At 31.4% G+C, this 23,824-nt stretch overlaps 2 protein-coding genes and 1 pseudogene across 3 annotated transcripts; 2 read left to right on the top strand and 1 right to left on the bottom strand.

The window, feature by feature from the left end:
- Positions 1-2,666: 2,666 nt before the first annotated feature.
- On the top strand, positions 2,667-9,119 carry LOC107959938 (putative clathrin assembly protein At2g01600). 2 transcript variants are annotated; one of them, XM_016896109.2, is made up of 15 exons: positions 2,667-3,034; positions 3,132-3,201; positions 3,316-3,413; positions 4,016-4,154; positions 4,298-4,425; positions 4,520-4,612; positions 4,727-4,777; positions 6,182-6,247; positions 6,361-6,426; positions 6,606-6,686; positions 6,785-6,865; positions 7,548-7,715; positions 7,795-7,876; positions 7,999-8,120; positions 8,588-9,119. In XM_016896109.2, the coding sequence occupies exons 1-15, from the start codon at positions 2,945-2,947 to the stop codon at positions 8,939-8,941; spliced, it is 1,689 nt and encodes a 562-aa protein (XP_016751598.2). In that variant the 5' UTR covers positions 2,667-2,944; the 3' UTR covers positions 8,942-9,119. The 2 variants fall into 2 exon arrangements, with proteins under 2 accessions (XP_016751598.2, XP_016751599.2); XM_016896110.2 differs by lacking the exon at positions 4,520-4,612.
- A 3,289-nt stretch (positions 9,120-12,408) lies between these two features.
- On the top strand, positions 12,409-16,606 carry LOC107959939 (putative receptor-like protein kinase At4g00960; annotated as a pseudogene).
- Positions 16,607-19,158: 2,552 nt separating this feature from the next.
- LOC107959940 (protein TIFY 6B) lies at positions 19,159-21,798 on the bottom strand. The gene is made up of 7 exons (XM_016896111.2): positions 21,466-21,798; positions 21,135-21,313; positions 20,626-20,903; positions 20,428-20,527; positions 20,012-20,348; positions 19,867-19,921; positions 19,159-19,515 (listed from the first exon to the last, which is right to left on the bottom strand). Exons 1-7 carry the CDS (start codon positions 21,536-21,538, stop codon positions 19,443-19,445), a joined length of 1,095 nt encoding a protein of 364 aa, XP_016751600.1. The 5' UTR covers positions 21,539-21,798; the 3' UTR covers positions 19,159-19,442.
- Positions 21,799-23,824: the final 2,026 nt, after the last annotated feature.

Genomic DNA, 23,824 nt, shown 5'->3' with positions numbered 1-23,824 from the left:
GAACTCCACTTTTACACTTTACGCGATTTAGTCCTTTTTACCGAATTAAGCATTCAAACAATAAAATTTTCACAAAACTTTCACACATACATGTTATCATGTTGTAAACACTTAAAATAATATTAAAATAGTTTTTTGACCTCGGATTTGTCATTTTGAACCACTATTCCGACTTGACCAAAAACAGGCTGTTACAATTCTAGCTACAAACGCCACAACATGCTCAACTCTCTTGCAGCGTTTGTAAAAAAAAGTTGCTAAAAATAATGTTCTTAAGCGGTGTTTGTAATAAAAGCACCGCTAAAGATCATATTTTATAGCGGCATTTGTAGGGAAAGCGCTACTAAAGATCATGCTCTATAGCAGCGCTTTCCCACACAAGTGCCACAAAATTTAACGGCATTTTTTGCTGCACTTATAAGCGATGCTATAGGGCTAAAAAACGCTGCTAAAAGCCTGTTTTGCTGTAGTGAAAGCTAATCGTTAATAGAGATTATTGACTTCATTAATAACAATTTTACTAGAGTTAATTGGTGAAAAAAGGCAAATTATATAAAAAAATTATCAGTCGTTAATAAAGATTGGCATAATTATTTTTTTTTCACTACAAATTTTTATATATTTTTTTAAAATTTTTAAATAATTTCTAATATTTTTTTATAATTTTGAAGGCTTTTTTAGTTTTGCATTCATTCAAAATGAATTAGACAACCATTTGTCAATGTTCATTTGAATTTGGACAATTATTTGTCCAGATTTATTTTATATACACATTTTAATTATTTAAAAAAAAGTTTTGCTGATGCGCAATAGCATCTGGTGGCTTCTGTCAAATGTGACAGTGAAGTTAATAGTCAACCAATCAATTGATGATTTTAGTTAACAGAAGGAACCAATTTTTTTTTTTAAACGCTGAGGATTCAATTGGATGCACATTTTTTTAATAAAAACTCAATTGATCTTTTGATTTTTTATTGGTTTTTTGATTGTTAAGCCAAAAAAGAAATAATATAGGTACCTAAATATACTGTGGTGATATATTTAGTTTTTTTGACTTATGTAACTGTATATCTAAATTGTCTTTACAATGTTTTAAAATATAAATTAATAAAATAATATTTTATTCTGATCATAGTTTTAGGTTACAGAAACACAATTCTAAGTTATTTAAAAAAATAGTTATAAACTTCACAAATGACTATCTTTTAAACTTTTTTATATATTTAAATTTCTTATAATTAGATTTTTTTAAAAAATATCAATATAATTTAACTATTCAAGACATAATAGTTAAAATTTAAATTCTAAATATTATTAAAAATATCATATTTGTATTAAATTAATTCTAATTTTAATTTAAATATTAATTTTAACTATTCTAATTTTTCATTAACCAATTTATTAATTTTAATATTTAGTTTAAATTTAAAATTTTCATAGAAAATTTAATTTAAATAATATATTTTTTATTTATCTTTAAAAAACATAGTCAGTTCAAATTTTAAAAGTAAAACGTAATTTAATATTTATCATGAAGATAAATAATATTTAATTAAAATAAAAGTTAAATAATACTATCTTAATATTTATTGTAAAGATAAATAGTATTATTGTAAAACTATATATGATTTAATTATCATAAAATTAAATATTATTTAAATTTTTTGGTGCAATTTAAAAAATAATTGAATCGTTAAGTATGTTATAACAATTTTATGTTTCAATTAAAGCATAAATTATATTTATTTACATAGCATGGTATAGAAAATTTATTTTAATAAAGAATACTTCTATATTATATCAAAATAAAAAAAGGGTAAATTCCAAAATAGTCACTTTTGTTTACTTAAGATTACATTTTAGTCACTTATATTATCGTGTTGTAATATTTTAGTCATTGAGCCTTTAATTGACGTCAAGAGTGTAATGGTAATCTGATGTGGTACTTTAAATCATCATTTCAAACTAAAATTTTAGGTTAAATTCTACGGTTGGTCCTTATATTTTTTCATTTTGAGAAATTTAATTTTTTCCTTTTATATTCTTTTAACTTTCTTTTTTTTTTAATTCGTTTATGCTTCTCCCTCTACTTTCCTCTTTTTTTATTTCTTTTAACATAGTTTTTTCTATATTTTAACAAATGAAAAATATAAAAAAAAATTATGTTAAAAGAAATGAAAAAGGAAGAGAAACAGGGGGAGAAGCTTAAAAGAATAAAAAAAATTAAAAGAATATAAAAGAAAAAAATTAAATTACTTAAAAAATATGGGAATTGATTGTATAAATTAATCTAAAATTTCTATTTGAAATAATAATTTAACGTGTCATATCATCAAAAAACAAAATACCCTTTTGAACAAACAAAAAAGAATAAAAACAAAACTGTTCAATAATTGTGCTTAGTGTAATTCATGCCTGTATCATAAAAAAAATTCTAGATTAGGTCAATAAGATCATAAAAAGTATTTCGATTTATATATCTCTTATTTTATATAATGAATTTATCTGGACCAATACACGATTTTCTTTTAGTTTTTTTGGAATCAAGTATTATATTAGGGCTTACTGTTATAAGTATTGATTCAAACATAAGTTACTAAAATATACGGGATGAAATATACGGGGAGTGAAATAAAAATAAAGGGATTAATGAATAGTCTAGAAAATAGTTAGGAAAGAGGAGAAATTATGCATAGAAAGTTATATTTATAAGCTAGAGTTTAGATGGAAGCGTCCATCAGTACAGCAACTGACAGCCCATCTTCGGATTCTCTCTCTTTCTTTCCCTCTTCCTTTCATTCTATTTCCTCTGCGATAAAAAAAAAGAAAAGAAAGGAAAAGAAAATCCCAAGCAACGCTTAATTATTAGTAATCAAACTGAGAAAGGAAAGTGAAAATCCAAGTGCTGAGGATTATTTTTCTTTTAAGCGGTTAGACGCTACAAATGGGGACTCTTCAAACATGGAGAAAAGCGTATGGCGCTCTTAAAGATTCCACCAAAGTCGGTCTCGCTCATGTCAATAGCGATTACGCGGTAATTCTTTGGGAGATCTCCTTTTTCTTTTCTATATTTAGTATTCGAAATTTTATTGGATTTTGATTCGCTATTTTTGTGAAATGTTTCTAATTAGGATTTGGATGTCGCTATAGTTAAAGCTACCAACCATGTCGAGTGTCCTCCGAAAGAAAGGCATCTTAGAAGTGAGTTCTTTTTGGGTTTTTGGATGTGTAAATTTACAGATCCAATTTGATTTTCCGGGGTTTTCAATTTCTGGGATTTGGGTTGATTTTTTTGGGATTTGGTTTTTGTTGCAGAAATCTTGTTAGCCACATCAGCGATTCGGCCTCGAGCAGATGTTGCTTATTGCATTCATGCGCTTTCCCGCCGTTTGGCCAAGACTCATAATTGGACGGTATTATTTCCTTATCATGACTATGAAATCTTAGGACTTCTGGTCTTTTAATTTGATATCGGGTCAATGTTCAATTGGACGATGATGCTTTTGCTTTAGAATGAGTTGGGGTTTACAATTGCTACGATTAATTGTTTCTGGAGTTTAAGTTAATTGTTTCTTATTGATTTGTTTACCGCCTTGCTTATGTATTTGACTTTTTACTGTTGATAGTATTAACGTGAATATGCAATTATCCGAGGTACTGCTGTGCATCATGTAGTATGTTTTCCCGTAATATTTATGGAAGAGTTCGTTGCAACATCTTTCCACTCAAATCTGTTTCTTGCAGTTGAGCTTCATTATTCTAGTTCTGCATGCATTCTTGGATGGTTGTTTGGAATAGTTTCTGGCAATATTACTACAAGTAGAATTGTTGGTTTTTTTTTTTTTTTTTTATATGGTTCTTTAGTTGCTCAAGTCATTGTGTGCATCATAGTTATCATTTATGATTTGATAAATGAAGTTGTATTGATTTTTTACAATAAATCAGCATCTAGCTCTTGTTTTAATATAGATAGACAAACTTATATTGCAATTTTTCTTTTTCCTTTATTTAATAGGTTGCATTGAAAACACTCATAGTTATCCATAGGGCACTGAGGGAGGGTGACCCGACTTTCAGGGAAGAAATTTTGAACTTTTCGCAACGAGCACGTATACTCCAACTTTCTAATTTCAAGGATGATTCCAGCCCCATCGGTGAGCTTTAAATCTCTCTACTTTTATGCCTATTGGTTATGCATATGTCTGCATATGCTTCTCTATTTGTCTCTTCATGATCAGTAATAACTTCCTATTGATTTGCTTATTCACTCCTACCCCTTTTTGTATATGCTCTTCAGCATGGGATTGCTCTGCCTGGGTACGTACATATGCTTTGTTTTTGGAAGAGAGACTTGAATGCTTTAGGATTCTGAAGTATGACATTGAAGCTGAGCGCCTCCCAAGACCTTCCCAGGGGCAGGATAAGGTTGGAATATTTGTTCTGTAGAATTACACTGGTGTTTGATTTTACCATTGTGGGTTCATGTTCTGCTGCAAATTTTGTTCTCTTAAATGGGCAGGGTTACAGCAGAACGAGGGATTTGGGCAGCGAAGAATTGTTGGAGCAGTTGCCTGCTCTGCAGCAATTGCTTCATCGTCTCATTGGCTGCCGGGTATTATTACATTTTAAGCTTGTAGAATTTTAGTTTTATTTCCTCAATGTGTTTAGATTCTGTTATTTGTTCTTATATCTGGGAAGTTAATAGGCTTCTCTGCTCTCTTTGTAGCCAGAAGGTGCTGCTATAGGAAACTACGTTATACAGTATGCTTTGGCTCTGGTATGTTCAAAATCTCTCCCCTCCCCCTCCCTCCCCCTCCCCCTCTCTCTCCCTCATTATGTGTGTCATTTTATGTAGCCAATCTTATTTCAAATCATCACTAGTGGTGTCTGGAATTTTTTCCTGGCTTTCATGCAGTATTCTTTGTCTTCTTAGATGCTTAGTTTTGCTTTCAGATTCCCATCTAGGTTAGATTATGATTTTCATTCTACTTGATCTATTCATTTTCTCTATCTCATGTCTGGTAATGAATGGTCTCAAAAGAATTCTATTCTGGTCAGACACAAGAAAAGGAATACTAGTTGGTATGGCCCAGCGCACTTGTAATTCACTATCTGTCTTCTATCTTATTGCTGGTCTCCGGTCACTCAACTAATCTACTTGAAAAGTCTTTGTTTGAAGAGTTGAAACTTAATTGTCTAGCAGTTCTTTATACAGTTATCGAACTGGTGTAGTGATTTTGTTATTAAAGGGCACCATATGTATGATTCTTATCTAGTCCCTAGTTCTTGTTTTGAGTTTTCTACTAGTGGAATCTGGAGTTGCTAAATCCAATGGTTAACCATCTCATTAAAGAGTTTCTCATTTTCCATATGGAAGGTGTACAAAGTTCATGGAATTATTTCCCTTATAAATAACTACTAACCAAAAGGGAGAAGAATCCACTGAACAAGCATCTTCTCACATTTCAACCTAGTGTCTCAAACTATTTTAGAGATAAACAGCACAATTTCATAAATTTCCTCTTATAACTTTGACACTGGCTTCCTTTTATTTCAAGTCTAACTGAATCTCTTTAAAATTCCACTGTTTAATTTGGCTGAATTCGTGAAAAGATCATAGCGAAAATCAATGAAATCTTTATAATTTAATTAGTGGACAAATAAATCACATTGAGTCCTTAAAAATGACATTGAGCTGGAACATGATTGCTAATTTTGCTACCTATAGAATCATGTTAACCTACCTACTCAAAAGAAAGGATTTGGGGGGGGGGGGTTTGGAGATGTTTGATTTACAGAAGGTGGATTGCTGTTAAAGTTTAGAAGTTATGCTTCCTGCGTATGAAATGCAACCTAGCACTGATGTTAATAAAAGATGTGATTGCAGGATGGTATAATATAAAAAACTACTTGATTGATTATGTGACATATATGTATGTTCGGAATTTCAGATTTAAGAATAAGATTTTAAAACCCCATTTTGTATGTGTACCTCCTTTTTACTTTTAAAGATTGCATGACAGTTTTCTGTGTTTGTTAGAAAGATTGTCAGAAACCTATTCTTGTACATCTTCCTAAGAACCTCTTTACCCTCTTAGGAATAAGTAAAATGATGAGTATTTGACAATGGAAATATTTTACTTGTGAAACTATGTTAACCTCACAATATTGCAAATTTCAGGTATTAAAGGAGAGCTTCAAAATATATTGTGCTATTAATGATGGAATTATCAATCTTGTTGACAAGGTGACATGGTTTTTCATTGTTTAGAAAGAGTTTCCTCGTTTCATGCTTATGCTTTTCTGTTTTCCCCTCTTTTTTCACATTAGCTCAAGTTGTGGTTTTTTATTTTATTGCAGTTTTTTGAGATGCCAAGACATGAAGCTGTCAAAGCACTTGATGTATACAAGCGAGCTGGTCAGCAGGTGAAGATATAATCTCTTAAAATTTACATTTGTGTCAATTTTTTTGCTAATTAGTTACTTCTCTGATTATTGGATTACATTCTCATTTGGTTAGTAATTGTGGCTGGTTTGATGTCTTGGTGTCAACAGTTAAATATAATGTTGGCTTAGTAAAAATATATTTAATGTCTATGATGCAGGCTAATAGCCTTTCTGATTTCTATGAAGTTTGCAAAGGATTGGAACTTGCTAGGAACTTCCAGTTTCCTGTTCTTCGGGAGGTATGGGTTCTATTGAGATGATTTGTTGTTCGTGTTTTCTCTTCTGTGACTTTTGTGTTCAATCCTTTGATGTTAATTAAACACTATTATTGTTTCAGCCACCGCAATCTTTTCTTGCTACCATGGAAGAGTACATTAGAGAAGCACCACGTGTGGTTTCTGTTCCAACAGAACCTGTGGTTAGTAGTCTTTCGATTCTATTCCAGATAACATGCAAATATACATGCACGTATACATACATACATGCTACAAAGATAAGGAATTCATTAACATTAATGTAAAACTAATTTGCTTTTATACTCTTTCATAAATTTTATATGATTTATGTATATATTGTTTAATCTAATGGCAGTATCTAATGTTTTATTCATGCAGATTATGAATGGTATTTCTTCAACCATTAAATATATATGATAAAGATTGTATTACTCTATAAATATGATAGGGATAGCGGGTTGATTTGAAACTTTATTTGCATGATGTGTATGGGTAAATTGTTAATTCTAACAATTAACTGTGCATGAAGAAAAATGAAGTCTGGGAAATATGAGTAAAGTTGCTAGAGATGGTTTCCAAATATGAAACAGATGAGGAGAATAATGCTATAAGAATTGGTATCAAGCCTTGAGAAACTAAGCTGAGATGGTGAGCAAACATGATTAGTTGCAATTGCTAATGTAATGGCAAAAGTTGATTCATATAACTTGGCTGGGGATTTTAGATCTTAAAATGGAGGACCTTGTAAACTTTTTCCCCTCTTCATTTGCTTGTGTTTAATTAATAATTCTCAATTTGCATTGGAATTTAGCATTATTTTGAATAAATATATGCTATAAAACTAATGGCGTCGTTTTATTACAGCTTCAATTAACATACAGACCTGAGGAAGGTCCTTCTGAAGATACTAAATCATTCAATCATGAACCTGAACCATCTGCGCCTGCTGATGATGTTGCAGTTTCCACTGTCGAGACTGCTCCTCGTCCCCCTCCTGTGCCTCAGACCAACTTGGACACTGACGACTTACTGGTATGTTTCTTTTTTAGTTTGATAATGTATCCTATTTTTCTATTTCGTTCTTTCATTGATTGCATTTTGTTGGGTTCAGGGATTGAATGATGCTGCTCCTAATGCCTCGGCAATTGAGGAAAGTAACGCTTTAGCACTAGCCATTGTTCCAACTGAATCTGGTAAACTATGTTTCTTATTTTGCGCCCCCCCCCCCCAACCTTCCCTTCTTTTGTTGATGGATACTATTCTGATCTTTGGCAGTGTGAGGCTAAGAAGGTACACTTTTTTCTTTATTTTGCAGGTACTGCCTCAGAATTTAATTCTAGTGCCGGCCAACCAAAAGATTTTGATCCTACTGGATGGGAACTTGCCCTTGTCACTACACCAAGCACTGATATTTCTGCACCAACTGAAAGACAATTGGTATGCCCTTTCTGATCACTTCTCATGTATTTCTTTTGCCTGAGACTATGTTGTTTCAACTAAAGTATCCAAGTCCGATACATATTCATACATGACTCTTAAGGATATGACACCTTCAAAGGTCTGTACATTGGACTTGGATGATTGGAGGTGGGGGATATGGACGAAATCTTACCAAATATAAATGTGTACCTGTAGGAAATGGAGATCTGCTAATTCTGGACCTTTTTTTTTTTTTTGGGAACTAGGGCTTCTTACTTCTGGTTTAAATTTCTGGGTAGTTTATCAAGTATCTTTCTTCCAGCAGTTTCAGTTTAGATTTTCATTGCTTGCCCCGTTTGAAAGATATACATGCAACTGAAAGATAAATCTAAGTACCTGAGTGAGGATACATTGAGGATCTTCCTTCTGAGCCCGTTGCAAACAATCTAAATTATCTAAGCGATATTGTTATCAATAATTGTCAGGCTGGTGGATTGGACTCACTCACCCTCAACAGTTTATACGATGAAGCAGCGTATAGAGCTTCTCAGCAGCCTGTATACGGGACTGCAGCACCAAACCCGTTTGAGGTACAAGATCCATTTGCGGTATCAAATAACATTGCAACCCCTACAGTAGTTCAAATGGCAGCAATGGGTCAGCAGCAGAACAACCCTTTTGGTTCATACCAACCCACCTATCCGCAGCCGCATTTGGTGATGAGCCCATCAAATCCTTTTGGTGATGCAGGGTTGGGGGCATTTCCAGCTAACCAAATGGTTCCATTTGCTCAACCACATGCGAATAATCCATTTGGTGGAAGCACAGGCCTATTGTAGTGTTAAATACGAAGAGTTGATGGGTGTGTATTTTGGTTGGGAGATGAGAAGAGTGTGTAGAAAGCACCTGTGTTTTGCACTTGTATGGGCTGTAAAAGCCAGCCTGTGGATATTTAAAGATGTAATAATAATTTGTTGCTGCCACCAATTCATAAATATTATGTTGAAAATTTCTCCAGCTTTCTGCCACTTGCATTGAATCTCGAGTAAATCATGACTTGGCTGCCAACCCAACGGACTTAATTGATCAACTCCCGAGTACTATTTTTCGTCAATTTTCGGCTTCTATTTTTTTTATCATTAATTTACGCCTAAATAGCCTCTTTTTTTATTTTTGAAAGGACACCCTCTTTAACTCTTGAGTGTCTTTTTCTTTTTAAAATAAAGTATCTGAATTTTTTTGTACTTAGTTGGTATTCCATTACTTAGGTTTGTGCCTCTTCAATAACACCATTAGTTTGTATTGAAATGGTATTAATGGCCAATTCTACGATGACATGTAGTGTCTTAATATGACACATGATGAGCATGAATTTTAAAATTTTAAAATCTAATAATTTTTGGACAAGTTAAATGGGCAAACAACATGTTAACCCTTACAAAATTAATGTTGTTAACAAATTGGGATAATGTGTGTAACAAAATAAAAGTTTAGACATCAACTAGATACAAATCCAGGTACTGAGGTACTTTTGAATAAGTTCAAAGGGTAAACTACATAATAACCCTTCAAAATAATATGGTGAGAAGTATCTTTATGCTTTTTAAAAATATGTTTCTTCAAAATAATATGGTGAGAAGTATCTTTATGCTTTTTAAAAATATGTTTCATGGAAGGTTGATTTTTTGGTTTTAGTTTTTGTATTATGCATAAGATATAGATTTTAAGTCATTTTAGTTTGTTTCCTTTTTTTGAATTTTTAACATTTCAGTATTTATCAAACGATAGTTGTTAAATCCATTAAGTTTATTATTTTCAAAATCTTATGCGTAAATATATTATCACATATTTAATTTTATGTCAACTTATTTTTCACATATTACTTATTTAAAAAGCCAGTTTATAGATTTAACGATGGACATTTGTGTCAATATCGAAATTTTGAATTTTTTAAAATAAGGGGACAATGAATGATCAAATTGGAGAAACTAGACTAAATCTACGACTCTATGCATGATACATGATTAATAGTATAATTTAACTATATAGATTTAATTGCTACGATTTGAGTCAAGATTGAAATTTTCAAATTAAGTATGGGGACGAAATTTATCAAGTAAAAAATTACAAGAACTCAAATTAAAGTTGATAAATTAAATCCACAATAGCAAAATTTAATCTATATAAAATTAAAATTTTAGTTTCGAAATATTATAATTTGAAGGAAAAACTGTCATAAATATTCAATATTTAAAATTATATAGTTGTTTTGTTTTTGAAACTAATGGATAAATATTGGGTAAACTAGATGAAGAATCAGTTTACAATTATTTACCCAAAAGCAAAACCCGTAGCCACTCCAGGACTGAGTTCAGTTTGACCCGCCCAACAGTAGGCTTCTCCCAACTAACTGCAAGACCCTTTTTCTTATTCAGATAAAAAATATGTCTCCATTAGCCTTTTCACTTACCAACAACATTAGCAGCATTAAAATTAATCAACAACAGAACAAACTCAAGGAGAAATTATTTCAAAACGGATTTCTAAAATATTGGGTTTTTACATTAGTAATACCTAAAGAAAAAAATAATTACGAAAATAGGATATGTTGTAAATTATTTATCAAAATGGTATATTTTCATTAGTAAATTTAAGTATGGTTAACATGTTAGATCACACCAGCCTCAAAAGTCACCCATCATTTCTTTAAAAATTATTTTTAAAGTAGTGCTACCAATTTGTCAGGTAAAAGTAAAAATTATTTGTATTTTCTTTAAACATGGTACAATATTGAAGAAATACAAAATATAAAATTTAAGTGGTGTCACTTCACCCATTGGCAGAATCGATTCAATTTTTCTTAAAAAAAAAGTAACATGTTGGGATTGTGTGCCAGTGAGCCAAATCACGTTGCCTGATATGGTGACGATACAAAATTTTGTATTTTAAAACTCCTTCCCAACTAATTCTTTAAATCTTTTTTCTCACATGCTAAATTTTTTATTTTACTCCAACTTTATAAAAAGAAATTTGAACAAGTGCGTTAATGTATTATATTTTGTATTTTTTCGATATTGTATAATATTTAAAGAAAACACAAACAATATTTTGTTTTGCTTACAAAATGACAACACCACTTTACAATTAATTTTTTATTTCACCTTGAATAATTAGAAAATGATGAGATGACTTTTGAGACTAATGATAGATGAGATATTGATGCCATCTAAATTTACTATTAAAAACATATCATTCTAGTAAATAATTTACTATACGCGTTATTTTTATAGTAAAATAAAAAAAATATTTACAGTGTAAAATTTAATATTATTAAGTTACATAAAATTGAGAAATCTGTGTATATTTTTGATGATGTTAAAATAAGGGTTTATTATATATTTTTTATATCAACACACACAATGACTCAAACGTCAACTTCCGTTTGAATTTTCAAGTTTCAACCCAACATATGTCAAATTGCTTAACTACCAAAACTCTCTCTTTTCCTTCGCTTACCAGGACAACCTTATTTAATTTTAACAGTTATACCTCAAAAAAATAATTAAACTATTAAATTCCCACTTAATTTAAATAATCAATTAATTTCCATTTTTTTATTCATTGTTAAAATAAATTAACAAATCAATCCAATTAAATAGTGACACGTTGTAGCTTCTAGTTTAATTTAATATTTTTCTCATGAAAATGATTAAAAAAATTATAAAAATATTAATATTTAAAAAGTATAAAATTTGATATAAATTTTAGAAAATTAATTATATATAATATTTATAAGTTTTTATAATTTTAATAAGTTTATATAAATTTTAGTATTTAATAAATTTTTTGATTTGTTTATATATTTTTATTTTTTTCTGATTTTTTAATATTTTTATGAGAAAATTATTAGATTAAATCAAAAGTTTTCATGTGTCACAATCTGATTATCCATCAATTTGTTTTAATGGTCAATGATAAAAATTGTTAATACCGACTTAATTGGGTGTAAATTTAATACATGGAGTTAATTGAATTTTTGGATTTTTAAGAGTTCATGGTATGTAGATTTATTTTATTGATTTCACCTTTAAAATTCTGGATAATAAATATCCCAAATTTTAGAGTTGCTTATATATGAACTCAAAACAAATTTTAAATAATTTGGAATGAAATTGAAAGATAATTATGATTATTATTTACAAGATACAAATCTAAAATTTGATTCATTTCTTTATTCCAGAAACTTAACAATAAACTGGAAATTTAATTTTATAGAAAATAAGACCAAATCCAATTTCAAGAGAAATGCAAATGTGAACTGTCAACCAAATAGTCAACACGCTCAATCAATCCCAAACGTATCTTTGTTTTCCGCCCAAATCATATCCAGGAAAACCATCAAATTTCTCATTAGTATCTCTGAAACCTTCCTCTTTTTCTTCATCCTCCCAACAATTCATTACTTCTTCTCATTCCATTTTCATTTCATGGTCTAGTTTTCAAGACCCTATGTCTAAAGCCAAGAATTTCTTTCAAAATCTAATCAAACCTTTCAGGTCCAACTCAAGCAATGGTAAAATGGGGGGGGGGGGAGCCCAGTTTTTATGTGAAAAGTTTGATCTTTTCTCTACACGATTGATGATTAGTGTGTTATTTGGTGTGTGTTTCAGGTGGGGAAAATGAAGAGGATTTGGAGAAAATAGCTCAAAAAGAACAAAAGAACTTCCTTTTCGAGACTTTAGTTGCTGCTACAAAAGATTTCCACCCTCACCACAAGCTCGGTGAAGGGGGTTTTGGACCTGTTTATAGGGTAAGATCCTAATTATTGTATGGCTAGCTAGAAAATAAAGGAAACCTTTTGTTGAACCTTATTTATTTAATTTTTTCCCCATTGGTTAGAAAATAATTCTTGTTTGAATTTATAGAATGTGATACAATGGATTGTCATACATATTGTTTGCATTGAAGTATATTTGATACAATGGGACAGGCTTCGTTTTTGATAATTTTTCATTTACTTAAGGAAAAATGAAGAGTCTAACATAGCTTGAGATTTCCATTTTTCACTATTAGCTTTGATTTAGAGTGAACCGTTTGTCCTAATAACTCAAGAACCTAATCAAACCATTAAGCTGTTTGTCTTAGCTATTAATGAGGAGGTAAAGCATAGAAAATTTTAATTGAAGTTGCACAAGAAGCTAGAACTGTAGTTAATTCATTAAGCCTGCCTTACTTTTCCAGTAATTCCATCTTAAACCAAGCTTAAAATCATGTTGCTCTCAAGTAGTTTTCAGGTTTCAAAATGCTGATGTTTTTAGTTAATTGAGCTTATCTGTGAGGAACTTATCTGTAATTGATGGCTGTTCTTTAATTTGTAGGGTAAGTTAGATGATGGAAGGGAAATTGCAGTGAAGAAGCTATCTCAATACTCGAATCAGGGGAAAAAGGAATTTGAGAACGAGGCGAAGTTGCTAGCACGTGTACAGCACCGCAATGTTGTGAATCTGTTGGGCTACTGCATACATGGCAACGAAAAGCTTTTTGGTGTATGAGTATGTCGCTAATCAGAGTCTTGACAAGTTTCTCTTCAGTAAGTTACCATAATTTGTTTTTATGCAGGTTTCGGGCTATCAGAATAAATTATAATGGATTAACTCTGATAGTTTTGGCACAATTTAGCTTTCGGTGCTAGAAGGCTATATTGTTTGTTTTCCTTTTGTTTCGTATTTGTTGTTTCTTTTGTTTCATCTCCACCTTTGTGTGTCTGTGGTGCTGTTGTTATTGATGTCGGTTTTTAGAACTCAAAACAGACTAATATGTGTAGAAACTATGAATACTCATTTCGAACAGCTTTGAAAGGATATGGATTGAGCAATAGAGACAAGGCAGAACCTTTGTTCTCTAAAAAGAACTAACCCTTATTTTTATGAGGAGGAGAATTCTGACTAAGAGTGGAAATTACAACTTATGTTGTGCTAACCTTGATGCGTTTATATTTTGAAAAATGTTAAAATTATAGTTTGAAAGGGTCTTGGATTATGAGAAATTAGCAGTTAGGCTGAGTGAGAGCTTTGACTAATGACTGATCTGTCGTTAACTGCATCACTGCCATTCCAGGACTCAAACAAGCCAGAGTAAAAGTTTCTTACCATTGGTTCGTTCCCTTGGTGATATCTAGTATGTATTTAATTGTAATAGTTGAGTCAACTGAGCTCATCGTGAATCATATGAGTTTTACACGAGATGGTGTAACCATCTTTGGCAACATGCATGAGTATTGCTATAAATGATCTTTAGATATTGTGATTCAAGGGATGTTCTACTAGACTCGTTCTTTGAAACTTAACTTCAAGATTGTGCTTGAAACTGATCATCGAATATGAGATTATTTATCATCTAGTCAAAAAACCTTTTTAATGAAAAATTCCAGGTTTTAGTAATAATAATGATGATTAAGATTTTTCCCTCCGTAGAATCGAATAGAAACGTGGAGCTTGACTGGAAGCGAAGGTATGAAATAATTACAGGCATCGCACGAGGTTTGCTTTACCTCCACGAAGACTCACACAATCGTATCATTCATCGGGATATCAAGGCAAGCAATATTTTACTTGATGATAAATGGGTCCCTAAAATTGCTGATTTTGGTATGGCTCGTCTCTTTCCCGAGGGTGAATCAAATGTCAACACCCGTGTAGCTGGTACTAAGTACGTTGTCTCGCATGCATCCTCTTAATTGATAATATGATGAGATCTACATGCTTCTGATTTTGTGGTAATGTCATAAGGTGTCAATTTAATGAAGTTATTTGTATTTTATTGTTTGGAAACAGTGGATATATGGCACCGGAGTATGTCATGCATGGACAACTATCAGCGAAGGCAGATGTGTTCAGTTTCGGAGTTTTGGTTCTGGAGCTGATCAGTGGCCAGAAAAACTCATCCTTCAATTTAAATGTGGATGCTCAAAATCTACTTGATTGGGTAAGAGCTAGATTATGATCTAATCTTTTGTTGCTTCAAGTCTTCATTTTCTTTCCAACTCTCCAAATATATAGAAAAGCTTGAAAAACAAATGCACTTATGTTCAGCCAAGTCCAAGTAACATAGATGGAATCATTCATTTAACTAAGATAACTTTTAGTAATTCGTGACATTCATATTTTTGAATGTTTGCAGCTTGTACGAGATGACATTTTGTGTGCTATTATTAGTCTTTCTGTCTAATGTCATCTGGCATTTATACCTTAGCATAGTTCTTGCTCTGCCTTATTACATATCTGCTGTCCTGTGGACTTTCCACAAAGGCGAAAATCATTATCTGGGGACTGAACATTTTGTGATATCTGACTGGAAATTGCATGATGCCTTACTTTACTTTTATATCCTATTGATTTGGTCTCAGTTAGGACCATACCACTTGCATGAGATGGACTCGGTCAAAAGCACCGAGTCAATACATTATGGGTCCTGGCATGTATGGGAAGTTTCATAGGAATCATGTTACATAATCTTCACATTTAATGGTGAAAATTATTCAAACATTCAAGGATTTGGAAGAAAGGGTTGTAACCGGCACTTGTTTGGTTGTTGATTTTGCAGGCATATAAGCTTTACAAAAAAGGGAAGGGCCTGGAGATTATGGATGCTGCCATAGTGCCATCAGCACCCCCGGAGCAAGTAAGTTTCTGCATCCGAATAGGGTTACTATGTGTGCAAAGTGATCCCAAAACACGACCTGACATGCACCGGGTTGTTATTATGCTGTCAAAGAAACCTGGACATCTAGATGAGCCAATGAGACCTGGAATTGCGGGTAACCGATACAGGAGATCACGCCCTCGCCCTGGATCCTCATCGACTGCAGGAGCTTCCGGTTTTTCAGATTCTCATACTTCTGAATCAACCTTTAATTGTAATACTAATACTGCATCTGCATCTGCTTCAGCAACAACTCTTGCAAGCTCCTCAAAATCTGACCCCCATGGGAAGCGCCCCATGAAGAGTTAGTTTTTTGGACATTTTTGTATATTTAGATTTATTTTTGATACACCGATAATATATGAATATATACAATGTCTACGAACCAAATTATGCCATTTTATTAAAAGTGAAGTTAGGTGGATTTACTTCCAAAACTTTTAATTAAGTGGCATCATCTGGTTCATTGGCATTTTATAGATATATACATCATCCTTGCATCAAATGTAAACTCTTCCTTTTTTGTTTACTAGTATGTAAATGTTAATGGGATTAGTTAGGCTAAAGCATGGATTAGAAATTTGTTAAGATGAAAATCTTTTTTTTTTTTTGGGGGGGGGGGGCGGGGGGAATCATTGTTTTATTAGTAAGAAAATGAAAAATAATTGAAAGATTTTTTTTTTATGTGTGTGTGTTTTAATTCACATTGTTGTAACAGTATACGCTAGTAAGTCCCAATTGTTTTTTTTAAGGATATTATTATTTGTAAAAAATGTAAAAATAATTTTATTATGTTTTGATTTTTTTTTTGCAAGTTAAATGAAAAAGGTAAAAATTTAATATAAATATACAATTAAATAATTTTATTATAAAAAATCTGAAATTATAAAAAAATTATTTTATATAAATTTAATAAGGTTTCAAATATTGCTTTTGTATATAAATATACAATTTTTAACTCCATGAGACGAAATGCATAATTTTTTTTCCTAATTGGTGTGACCTATTAATTGGATTTCAACTCAATTAGGAAAATTATTTTAATGCCTATTTGCATTTAAAATAAATTATACTATTTGAGAGTATTTTAGTCTTTTTTTTAAAAAGTAATAAAAATATGTATATGATAATATTTGAATTCATATCAACTGAGTTAGAAAAGTCTTAAATTTACTACTCAATCAAAATTTCGTTTTAATATTCTTATACATTTTAATTTTATTATTGACACGTTATAAACTCCATCAATTGCATATATTCTTATATGTTACTTTATTTATTTTATTTTATTTTTAAACACACATTTGTGTTCTATATTTATGGTTTCCACACGTATACGCGCGTAAGATATGATTTCTAGTATATAATAATTAAAGTTAGAAAAAAGTTAAAAGTCAAGAAAGTTTGTTATAAACTCAAAAAGTTAAAAAAATATTATTTTTGTGTATATACATTTACAAAATTTGCAAAAATTAAAATTTTATAGCATTATTTTTTTCTAAAATTATATAAAAATATTACTGATGTAAAATCATCATTTTTAAAAAAAAAAACCTTTTTTCTAATATATTTGATCATTTTTGGAAAAAAATAATTTTAAATTATTGAATTTTTTTGAGTAATTATTTGTACACAAACGGAAAACTTTAAACTCTACAAGCAAAGTTAAAATTTTATCATGTGTCATTAAGTTGTATTTAAAAATTTTAAAAATAAATTTAGCCTCCATTGTTTACTTATTTTGTCATATTGGCCCTCAATCTATAAAATTAATCAAATTATTTTCTTTTTTATGAAAAATTTGACTGAACTGTTAAAATTTTAATGACATTGACGTGACAGTTCACGTGACATTTTAGGTATACTTCACTGCTAATATGGTAAAATTTTTAAAAGTTTTTATGAGCTTTTTTTACATATGTTGATTTTTTTTTTAAAAAAGCATTAAAATTTTAAAATTTTTTATGAATATGTGAACTGCGACCTTTCATATTAGTGTTGTTAGTTGAGTCAGTTTTCTGAAAAAAAAAATAAGCAACTTGATTAAATATTAAAAAAAAACCCAAGATAACTAAAAAAAAAGTTAAAATGAGAAAATAAGTAAAGGTGAGTTAATAAATATAGAATATGAGTACTGTCCCGTACCTAATCTGATTGGTCAATCAGTTTTCCTGTCTTCTCAACAAGAATCAATGCACCCAAAATGGTTCTTATTCCACCCTTTCTCAACTTTACCCACAAATTCCTGCCAGCTTCATAACTTCTCCATTCCTCTTTAAATTTCTTAATATTTTCTTTGTTTCCCTCAAGCATTGGTGACACAATTCCATTGAATATATCACTCTATGATTCGAAATCCTCTGATTTTCACGTTGAATGTCCCCAACATTCCATCCCACGTGCCAAAGTTGTCCACTTCAGATGTCTCTGACCACTTTGACAATTACACCCATATTATATAGTCATACTACAAACCAAAGCCAATTCAGTAACTCTGATTGGAAATCTATCTAATCCACATCCTCAATCTTTTTTAGTTGGGTCGTCATAATCAACAATGTAGCATTCATGCAACTTTAAGGTATCACCTCCAACCCCCCCCCCCAATAGCTCTGCTATGCTATCTTCTTGTAATTCCACACATGCAAAGGGAATCCATAAATTTCCACCCCAGTTGCTCTGTATTCATGTCTCTGACTAGAAAGTTGCTTTGCATCAATCTAAAAACACCATTTTTTCTAAGTGATGCCTATGATGATTGAAGCAACGAAGGCAAAACAAGAGGCAATAGTAGCGGAATAGGATCTTTACTTTGATAGAATGAACTAAATGAAACCGATTATGATGATGATGATGTATTTAAATTGAAGTCCATTGCTTGTGATGCTGAAGCCTTGCAATCAACATTAGGCTTAATCCGCATAGGACAAGGGGCTCGCCTTTGAAGCCTGCTAAGTGGGCTTGTAGATACCGGTTCATCTTTGTGAACACAAAATTGGAACCTTGGGAACTCAGTATCAGATTCTGCCATTGTCTCTCCTCTATCTGCTCATCTCTATCACATCCTAAGTGCATCATATTGCTTTATGCAGACCACGTTGCTTTCTGTGATTGTGTGTTGAAATTGAAAGAATTGTGAGAAGATTTATTTGGGAACAGTAGGGAAATAGCTCCGGTGAAATGGGATATTATGTTGTTAGCCTTGTATAAATGGTGATTTTAGGCATCCGTAGATTGAGGGAGCAAAACCAAGCTTTTATGTTTGAGATCGATTCAGAAAAAAAAAAATACAAAATCTTAGATTGAGGGAGCAAAACCAAGCTTTTATGTTTGAGATCGATTCAGAAAAAAAAAATACAAAATCTTACTGTTGTATTATTTTTTTTATAATGTAACAAAAGATTGAATGGGTTACAAAGTAGAAAATAATCCCACACTAATACCAAACAAAAAAAAAAAAAGAAAAATAGGGTACAATTATAGACCCTAAGAAATAAAGTACACAAATATAAAATTCATTCAGTTGAAGGGAATTACATATATAAAACTTAAATTACTTTCCTTTTAATGACACCAAATAAGTAACCATGGCTAAACCCTGAAAGACCAAACCTTGTTGCAGGGTTTGCACAGCCAAGTTCATGCATTTGATCCCTGGGTTGTACAATGTGGAGGTTTCTTGCTTAGATCATATGGTGATGCAGTCATAATCCTACAAACAGAGCACCAGCCAGATAATTAGGCTTTAATTCGAGCATGAGATCGGAACTTGAGCTTTAAACCTATCATCCAACTGTGGTACAAGTGTCTAATATGAATATGTTCAAACTTTTTCTAAGTTTTCCATGTATTTAAAGAATCATGTTCATATATGTTGGACACGAGTACTCTACACATATAGAACATGAGTACTTTAAAAAAGAGTAGAATTCATGCCTCAGCTATCAAACTTGCAATAAACACCAGAGGATTAATATATTTACATCTCATAATCTTGAGACTTTAAGGTTTCTACTAAAATGCCATTAAGCTGCCAATAACTGTTCCTTGTATAAAAACTAACCTCTCCTTGCGCTTCTCCAAAAACCGAGCCAAGGATGCTTTGCGAGCCTGTGGCACTGCAAGCAAATGATTCCGCGTTATTTACCGATAACTTTCAGTGGTGAGTAAGTTCTGAAGAGTGAATTTAGCTTAACCAAAATGCATACCAGTAGGCATAATGCTGGTTGGGGTAACAGGTCCCATGGTATTTGCCAATTTAGGAGACTCCACTAGGCTAATAGGGGTTGTCAGACTTCCTGTGGTCTTGCATACGGTCTTTTCATCAGTACTAGTGGATCCACTCCTGGATTGAACACCAGTGTGAGATGAAACCGATAAAGGGCTTGGGATACCAGAACAAAGTTGTTCATTCGTGAAATGATTCGTGGGAAGATTTTCGAATTGAAGTGGTTTTGAAATTGGTGCCTGGACTTGGACTTTTGGATGTGCCACATTAGAAGTCAAGGAAGATCCATTCCCAGCAAGTAACATGATAGCCTGAGCCTGAATAAGATGCAAAAGAAAATGTAACTTTCTAAGCTTTCCATTAACCAGTAGATACCAGAACGTGAAAGAGAGTCACCTTCTCGGGGGTGATATCATCGTAAACATTCACGGTACCAGCATAAAAGATAGTCAATTGAACAGGTGATCTGGAGTCCCCAAGGCCCCTGACACTTTTCCTAATAAGGATGGCAAAATTACGACCGAAGTTCAGTAACCTGTTGTCAACCTTTTCGATAAAAGCAACTCTACTCGAGCTTAAAATCATTAAACTTACCGTGGTTCGATGCTTCCACCAAAGGAACTGAGGGTGGGAAGAACCGAATGCGGCGGACTCGTAACTGGAATTCCTCCAAGCAATTGTGATTTCATAGCAGTAGTAGTGAAATGATTATTCATAAATGGGTTGGTGGTTGAAACGGGAACTGATTGGTTCGAGACCGGAAACATTTTCATGTCATAAGGCCGTTGAACATGATGTGCATCATGCTGAACAGAAGCAGCTGTGAATGGGAAATGATTGCCTACTCGTTGCCTGTTGTGATTGAAGGATTTCTAGATGGTGAAGACCAACATGGGAAGAGAGAAAGCAGTACCAGTTTAGTATTCACACACAGTAGGAGACATTCTCAATCAATAAATACTAAAAACATGTACATCCGTGTTTCCAGAGTCGTATCTCTATAATCATGTTTTATACAAATACTTAATGTTTAAAAAGGTTCAGAAAAAGTTGATATCTCTGTATCTATGCCTAAAGTAGAAGCAAGGGAAATGAAAGCAAACCTGAAGTTGAGCAGCATCTGGTGGTGAGATATGCATGAAAGCAGGGGATACTATTGAATCATATCCAATTCTTTTAGCGTTATCTACTTGAGCAAAATCAAAACTCATCTGCTGTGGTGGAACAGCTGAAGAAACCTTGTTTGAAATTGGCCATTGAATCCCCAAGCTTTTGGTAAAACCTATCAAATCCCAAACAAAACAACGCCATTACTAAAACTGGAATCTTTAACATGGTTGTCCAAAGAAAGGAAGTTTCTTAAACTAAATGGAGAGTTGATTGAAGAAAAAAGAAGAAAGGTTTAAAGAGGCAAAAAGGGGAGAAAATACACACCAATTTCTTCAACTTCTTCTTTAACCAAAGGGAAGGATTGTTTTGAGTTCAAACCCAGAAAATCTCTCTCCATTTTTTTTTTCCTTTCAATTTATTCTTAATCAAATCAAAATTTGAAGCGAAACCCACCTTAAAAACCATAAACAAGAGGATTTCACTTTCTTAAATCCCTTCTTTTTTTCCTTTTTTTTTTCTTTATTATTAACCACCAAAGAAGGAAAATAACCAAAGGCAAAGCGAAAGGCCAAAGCTTTTATGCGCAAGTTGCAACCACAGAAAAATAAACAGAGGCGAGCAGACAGTGATAGTGTTTTTTTTTTCTTTTTTAAATCTCTTTTTTCCTAACATGCGGGAGTTTTATAAGATAGGATTTTTACAGCGCCGTGACGTATGTTGTACGGCATTCATTTTCTCTCTTCTTTTACTTTTTAACTTTTTTACCCTACCCTATCATTGATTGACTCACACCCAATTGGAAAATTGGGAACTTAAATTCACATGACTCACCTACAAAATCTCTAATAAAAAATACAACATCATCAAAATAAATATAAACTTTCTCTTTGTTAAAAAATTACGAGAGTAATGAATTAGTTATTCCTTTCTCATATATTAAAATATGTGCAAAAATAAAATTAACTAATTAAAATATTACACCAGTTCTCTACTAGCTTCTATTATTATCTATATAAACAGAATTTAACAAAATAATTTATTAAGAGGAGGGATATACTTACACCGATATAAAATATATTGATATAAAATTAAAGTAGTTTTACACATTTCTACGTAGTTTTGTACAATTAATATTTTAATTATTCAACTGTAATATTTCATATTCTATCCATACAAATTATGCTTATCAAATTTGATGTAAATTTTTTAAAAAAATTAAGTCATTCGATAAATATTAATATATATTATTTTAGATTGATGTGATAGATCCGTTTAAAGAGTTTTTTTTACAAAATTAATACAAAACAAAAAACGAAAATGGTATGACAGACAAATTAATTACAAACTACACTGTCAGGCAGCACCACCCAAACTCTGTCACCAATCATTAGCTAATCATATAGTTAGAAAAAAATAATTTTTTTAAATGCTGATGCCTGGCAAATTGGCGGCACCGACAAATATTTATAAAAAATATTTGTATTTCCTCCCAAATATAGTAGAAATGGTATACGAGATAAAAATAATAATCTTTTTGGTGTCGCTTAACACATTGGTAACATCAATGTCTTTTTTCAAAAAAAAAAAAGAAGTTACGGACAAGGAAAAAAAGTCGAAAAGAGAGAGAAGAAAAAGAAGGAAGCTGAAAAAAATGGCTTGGATGGTGAGCCCGTGACCTATTGGTCACGATGAACGGTAGGGTGTCAACCTAGTGCCACTTGACAGGCTAACACCCTGCCGTTCAACGTGACCAATCAATCACGAGCTCACACCCCAAACTATTTTTTTTCTTTTATTTCTTTCCCTTCTTCTATTTATATAAACCGGTCCCTCTCCCCCAATTGAAATTTCAAAAGTAAAGAAGAGAATTTTTTTTTTGTTATTATAGTTTGCTATTTTGAGTTGGAATTTTGGGAGGAAAAATTGTTATAGTTTTAAGGTATGTTTTTATTATTTGTAATAATAATTTATATATTATATATATTTTTATATTTTAATCTATTGTTAATCTTTAGATTTAATATTTAAGATTATATATTTATTTGTAAAAAAGTTGTTTGTGATGGAGTTTTAAGGATAGATTATGATAGTTTTAATGTATGTTTTGCAATTTGTATATTATATGTTTATATTTTATTTTTAATATTTAGATTTAATGTTTAAGATTATATTTTAGTCTGTAAAAAATATGTTAGTATTGGAGTTTTTGGGAGAAAAAAAAGTTGGTTTGTGTTGGAGGTTTTTTTTTTATTGTTTTATTATTTTTTATGCTTATAATTTATATTTTACTAGATTAGTTATGTTTATATATATTTTTAATAAATATCCTCAAATTTCAATTGCAAACTTCCTTGTTAAGGTAATTTATTTTAATAATTTTTTTGTTTAGTTGGTAATTAATATTATTATGTGAAAGTTTTATTTAAATAAAAATTCTAAAATTACTTATGAAAATGAGTTTTGCTAAATATTATTAGGTGGAAGCAATATTGTTTATTCAATTTTGTTTGTGTAGATATTGAGATGTGTTCATTGATTGAAGCAACTGATCACATTGTTATGATGATTAATGTATTGGTAAATAATATTGCTACTTGCTATTCATGAATATTTTATAAATTTGTACGTCATTATTTTTCTAATTGACATATTTAACTAATACGGTAATTTGTTATGGACAGGG

The sequence above is a fragment of the Gossypium hirsutum genome, chromosome A05 (genome assembly GCF_007990345.1).
Source record: "Gossypium hirsutum isolate 1008001.06 chromosome A05, Gossypium_hirsutum_v2.1, whole genome shotgun sequence".
Classification (NCBI taxonomy): Eukaryota; Viridiplantae; Streptophyta; class Magnoliopsida; order Malvales; family Malvaceae; genus Gossypium; species Gossypium hirsutum.
The sequence above is the reverse complement of the archived record's forward strand: the minus strand, read 5'-3'. Positions and strand labels throughout refer to the sequence as shown.

Bases quoted from the DNA above. Each gene is read 5' to 3' on its own strand.
- LOC107959940 (XM_016896111.2), bottom strand. From the start codon at position 21,538: ATGGAGAGAGATTTTCTGGGTTTGAACTCAAAACAATCCTTCCCTTTG. The intron at 21,314-21,465 runs GTGTGTATTTTC...GGGATTTGATAG, and splicing joins AGAAGAAGTTGAAGAAATTG to GTTTTACCAAAAGCTTGGGG. The intron at 20,349-20,427 runs GTGACTCTCTTT...CATCTTATTCAG, and splicing joins ATGATATCACCCCCGAGAAG to GCTCAGGCTATCATGTTACT.
- LOC107959938 (XM_016896109.2), top strand. From the start codon at position 2,945: ATGGGGACTCTTCAAACATGGAGAAAAGCGTATGGCGCTCTTAAAGAT. The intron at 3,414-4,015 runs GTATTATTTCCT...TTTATTTAATAG, and splicing joins CCAAGACTCATAATTGGACG to GTTGCATTGAAAACACTCAT. The intron at 6,427-6,605 runs GTGAAGATATAA...TCTATGATGCAG, and splicing joins ACAAGCGAGCTGGTCAGCAG to GCTAATAGCCTTTCTGATTT.